Source organism: Vigna radiata, chromosome 11 (genome assembly GCF_000741045.1).
Source record: "Vigna radiata var. radiata cultivar VC1973A chromosome 11, Vradiata_ver6, whole genome shotgun sequence".
Lineage (NCBI taxonomy): Eukaryota > Viridiplantae > Streptophyta > Magnoliopsida > Fabales > Fabaceae > Vigna > Vigna radiata.
Window position 1 is genome coordinate 19,614,480 of NC_028361.1, and position 5,396 is coordinate 19,619,875.

The 5,396-nt window shown below is 37.8% G+C and overlaps 2 protein-coding genes across 4 annotated transcripts; one reads left to right on the forward strand and one right to left on the reverse strand.

Moving 5' to 3' along the window:
* On the reverse strand, positions 1 to 1,122 carry LOC106776878 (mitochondrial import inner membrane translocase subunit TIM50-like). The gene is made up of 2 exons (XM_014664341.1): positions 847 to 1,122; positions 1 to 279 (listed from the first exon to the last, which is right to left on the reverse strand). Exons 1-2 carry the CDS (start codon positions 1,120 to 1,122, stop codon positions 1 to 3), a joined length of 555 nt encoding a protein of 184 aa, XP_014519827.1.
* Positions 1,123 to 2,796: 1,674 nt separating this feature from the next.
* On the forward strand, positions 2,797 to 4,440 carry LOC106776879 (transcription factor MYB106-like). 3 transcript variants are annotated; one of them, XM_022775557.1, is made up of 4 exons: positions 2,797 to 3,044; positions 3,176 to 3,305; positions 3,404 to 3,998; positions 4,277 to 4,440. In XM_022775557.1, the coding sequence occupies exons 1-3, from the start codon at positions 2,912 to 2,914 to the stop codon at positions 3,993 to 3,995; spliced, it is 855 nt and encodes a 284-aa protein (XP_022631278.1). In that variant the 5' UTR covers positions 2,797 to 2,911; the 3' UTR covers positions 3,996 to 3,998; positions 4,277 to 4,440. The 3 variants fall into 3 exon arrangements, with proteins under 3 accessions (XP_022631278.1, XP_022631279.1, XP_014519828.1); XM_022775558.1 differs by lacking the exon at positions 4,277 to 4,440 and having other exon boundaries at positions 3,404 to 3,763; positions 3,841 to 3,956; XM_014664342.2 differs by lacking the exon at positions 4,277 to 4,440 and having other exon boundaries at positions 3,404 to 4,246.
* The last annotated feature ends 956 nt before the right edge of the window (positions 4,441 to 5,396 follow it).

Sequence of the window (5,396 nt, forward strand, 5' to 3'; positions counted from 1 at the left end):
TTATTCTTTCAATGCACGATTTTCCTGGTCACGTTGCTCTAGTAGCTGTGTTAAGCGCTGGATGGCCTCGTCAGCAGAANGGGTGGAAGAAGAAGAAGGTTGGTGCTTCAGTGTACCTCCTCTCGATGCTGTATAGTTTGCGGCAAGTTGTCCTGCACCGTAGACTCGTCCCTTTTTCTTCCCACCAACGGCATCGACCCAGCACTGTGTCCTACGGATGTCGTCATCTGCATTACTCGCATCATCCGGTGTAGGAGCTGACCCATGTTCAGATCTAACCTGTGAAAGACCTCATCAAGAAACCCTGTCGAATAGCCCCCTCGCAACAACCTAATCCTTCGCCTCAACCACCACCCTCCTCACCGGCACTCTCCTTCCACAACAGAAACCTAACACCCAGCTATCGAACACAAATTTCACAAAAATGTAGAAGGGTGGAATGAACAACAATGGTTAAATTTAGGGGTTCTGCATTTCAGAGCAAACGCTAGGGAAGAACACTCAGGAATTTCGCGAAAATAACATCATGGGAGAGGGAAATCCCAAATTTTTATTTTATTAAGTCTTTGCAACATACCGACAATCATATTCCTTCGCTACAGTCACTGTGCCAATACAGACGGCCAAAAACCCTCGGTAATGTACACCTAACATGACCTTCGGAAAAGCCTTCGGTAATTAAGATTTACCGAAGGCCTGCAGGCCGTCCGTAATCATCCTTCGGTAAATTAAAGTTTTCCTCTAGCTTCATCTATGCCAAATTTCCAGGCTTCCAGAAAGCCCCTCAAAATATACATTTCCATGAAAATAATAAGAAATCTAACATTGCTGATATCACTTAACAACATCTCTCATGTCATCATAACAATCAGACCCATCAAAAAAGCTTCTCAATTTCCAGAGCTCCAGGTCGAAAATATAATTCACGAAGCGCCGAATCAAAATAACATTCTCGGTTTGGTTCGAAAAGGAATTTGGGTTATCATCCACTATAACCACCCATTTGAGATCACGTCCAGTTTCGTTAAGGTCCTTCACGAGCTTCCTGTCTATGTGGCGGCACGAATCACGGTAAAGTTGGTGCGAGATGAACCGGTTCCAATCTAGCTTGTCCAGCACCATGGACGCTTAATCCCTTAGCGTTGCCCTGAAAATGAAAACCTCATACTTAGATGCGAGGGTCTCAAGGAACTCTTCAATGCCGAGGCGCTTGAGGACATAGAAGTCCATGGGCTGATGCGCGCGATCTTTAAGGCGTGAAGATGCAAGGAAAGAGATGGAGGAAGAGAGAGGGAGAGAAAGAGGAAAATATTGACTTAGTGTTAGAAAAAGAAAAAAATGACGTGTGTTAGTCACCTCAGTTGACTTTTAACATCTTTAGTTTTGAAAGACGAAAAATTATAGTTTCGTTAAAGAGAAAAATCAAAGTGTACCAAAGTTTGAAAGAAGAATGAAAAATAAAATCGCTTGATGGTTGAGAATCTAAAAACATATTTAACCCAACCTAAAACAATGTTACGCTTATTCTCCCATCATATAAACACACCTAACAACAACTTATAATAATTAACAAAGTCAAACAAATTCAGTATTATAGTATCACCACCAAAGCCACCCCAGCTCCCCGTCAAACCTAAAAACAAGAGCTTGATGAGTATTTCTCCCAAAATTCCCCATGAATAAACCGTCATGCTAAACCTTCAAACAAATAGAAAAAATTATGCCAAACCCACCACAACATATTAAACCTTCAAACACAGAGCGAAAAATAAATGGGTCCATGACCCCAACTACTCAAAAGGGTAAAACTACGATAGAAAAAAAAAAATAGAAAACCCCTACCTCAAAGTCACACACAACAGAAGCCAAAAAAATCGAAACATCAATCGGAAACTTCCACAACCCTCAACTTCACAACCACCGAAAACTTGCATAATCATCAATTAGGAGTGACACAATGATGCTAAACCTTCAAACCCACCAAAAACCTCCACAACCACCAATTCAACCACCTCAAAAACACAAATGGGAAACAACGTGAGAGAAGAAGGAGGGAGAATGTAAGAGAAGAAATTGCTCGAAAGTTAACCTAAATGGTATTTTGCATTCACAATCGAAAGAAGAACGAAACCAAAATTTACCTTTCTCTCCTTTTTACCCTCAATAAGAATGTAATTCTTTTTAAAAGAATTAAGTCAACTCTGTCGTGTCATATGAATGTAAATGACACATAAACGTGTTAATGTATTAGTATTCATAAATAAAAAGGGCAACAATACTTTAACATTCGAAAAAGATAAAAACATTCATATAACACGAATAAATAATAATATTTTGATTAGAATTATATTATTTTTTTCAATTTAAAATCATAATTATATTATTATATTATTAAAATTTGTGTCAAATGAATGTTTTTTCTTTACCTATATCAAACTAACTTTTTCCAAATAAAAAAGAGAAAAATATTCTTTGACACACCTGAATTTTTTATATTCATTTGATACTATTTTTACTTACTTTTTTCTCTGTTCTTGAAAAACTACAAAACTTATTATTTTTTAGACAATTTTACTTTTATATTTTGTGTCAAATGAATATAAAAGTGTGTCATGATATTGTTATTCTAAAAAAGACCATGAGCTGAAAAGGGAAATCGGTACAGGGAGTTAAGGGACCTACCACTTTGATGCTGACCCCATCTTCTTAAAACTGACAGATAAATATTTAAGCTAAAGGTTTTCAAAGAAGGTACGGTATTTATACGTATTATGCTAAAATTCACCTACTGCGGTACTCTTCCAATACGTCCTTATTTGTATCTATATGTTAACTCTTTGCTGCACTCAGTGCCTAACAACAACAGAAAAAGGACTGATTCGGGTAAACCTTACACGGTTTGGATTTAAAAATGGGAAGGGTGGCATGCTGTGAGAAGGTAGGGTTGAAGAAAGGACCATGGACTCCAGACGAAGACAAGAAGCTCCTCGACTATGTTCGGAACTATGGCCATGGAAACTGGCGTTCAGTGCCTGCCAAAGCGGGTAACAATACAACTTCTTTCTACCCTTTTTCTCAATCATTGACTCTGCATGTTCTTGATATTGAGCAATCATGCTCCAAATCCATAATTTATTTGTTAATCTAACAATACACATGTTTGATTTATACCTAGGTCTTCAAAGATGTGGAAAGAGTTGCAGATTGAGATGGATTAACTATCTCAAACCTGACATAAAACGAGGAAACTTCAGCGCGGAGGAAGATCACACCATTATTCAACTTCATGCCCTTCTTGGAAACAAGTGACCTTCTTTTGGTTTTGATATTTTTGTATTAGTAAATCAAATGGGTAATCATATATTTCTCAGAAGCTAATCATGTTTCTCTATTGCAAACACAGATGGTCAATCATAGCAGCTCATCTGCCCCAAAGAACAGACAATGAGATCAAGAACTATTGGAATACCAACATTAAGAAAAGACTCATCAGAATGGGCTTAGATCCCATTACCCACAAAAAAATAGAAAATAACACGTTTGAACCCTTTGGTGGTTGCCATGAATACCCCAAGGACAACATCAATATCTGCCATGTGGCTCAATGGGAAGGTGCTCGACTTGAAGCTGAAGCCAGAGGATCTAAGTTGCAAGTTGGATCCGGATCTTCGCAACTCTCTGGGCTAATTTTAAGAAAAATTCCAACTCAACCTTGTCTTTCATCACATTCAGTGTCAACAAAAAACAACACAGCGTATAACATGTATGCCCTCGTGCTTGCCACAAATCATGATTTTCGGTCATCTGTATCCACTTTGACCATTCCTACACTTCCTGCAGTTTCTAATATTTCACAAATCACCAACACAGAAAAGGTATTGAAAGGTTATGTATCAAACTTACAAGATGATGACATTATGGTGGCTTTGGAAGCATTTATGACAGCAAGGTCCGAGAGTATCGAAGAGCTGTTTGATGAACCCACTTCCATTTAGAAGGTCTAATATGACGATTTGTTTTAAAATATCTGTCATTCGTATGTTCTTCTGTGTGGAGTAGTTTCATGTCAGGTTGGATGTCATGTTATGCTTTCTGGTATCATGAAATAGATAATTATATTTTTGTTTTCTCATGTTCTGATGTTCTATTTTTGAGCATTCCTTATTGTTTCGGTATAAATTTACTGGGACCGAAGGACTAACCTCGATGACGTTGTCTTCTGTCTTGATGCCCGCTTCTTCTGATTTCTGACCGTACGTCCTCGCGTTGACTTCAGCCGGACGACGATCTTCTAGCTTTAACCGTGGGGAGGTACCTGAAAAGGCACTCCGACGCTCAAGTTAGGCGTGTATAGGGAATTCTATGTGGGAGAGAATTGATAAGATGAGAGATATGCTGTATGAATTGTGAGTGAAGTGTATTCAGAGAACGTACCTGTTTATAGGCTTTGGGCTGATATAAAATATAAATAGAATAACAACAAATATAAACGGTCTTACTTGGCATATCTTTGATTCCGTTAAGATATATCTGGTAAATATATCTGAATGATATATTTTTATGGATATTATTTACACTGGCCATTTACGCTAGCATTGGGCTTTGAGCCCAGTAAGATTATGGCGCTATGGTGGGCCGTTGGCCCACTAAGGCCGTTCGGTTTTGCAGGTCGTAGACCGTTGGTATTATACTACCGTACACTTATGTTTAAGATTTAGTTTCCTTTAGTTTCAATGAAATATTTCTTATAAAAATAACTTACTCTGTGAGTGCCAAGGTCGTGTAATAGTATTTATCAACTTTCATGGAAAACCATAAGATATAAACAAAGATGTATGTATCCATTTTTTGATACTGTACACGTGTCAAAATGTGATTGGACAATTTCAAATTAAATAAAAAAATTTTGATTTTTTTCTTTCAAATATACTCTTGTCTTAGCTTTTTTTAATTTGAAATTATCCAACCACGTTTTGACACGTACACAGTGTCAAAATATGTAAGTATATGAGAGAAAGAAGAGAAAAGAGAATTCCAGAGAGAAACAATGAACTGAATATTATTGATTGAAAAATTGTGTCTCTGTACAACGAAGAAGGAACATATATATAAGGGGGAAAAGAAAGAAATAACAAAAAAATAAGAGGCAAATGGACCGTTCGGTATGAAGAAAACACTTTGCTCCATAATAAGCAATGCAAAAACCACCGTACGGTAACAGCACAGTTTGGTTCAAGATAGAGAAAATATCTCTATCAAGGAAGACGGTCGGTGGGAGCTCCCACAACAACTATGCAGTAAGCATCGACAATGCAAGCTGTCCTGTGACTATCATCCGGATATGGAGGCTGACACCGTACGGTATAAAGAAGCAGTGACCGTTCGGTACTCCAAGA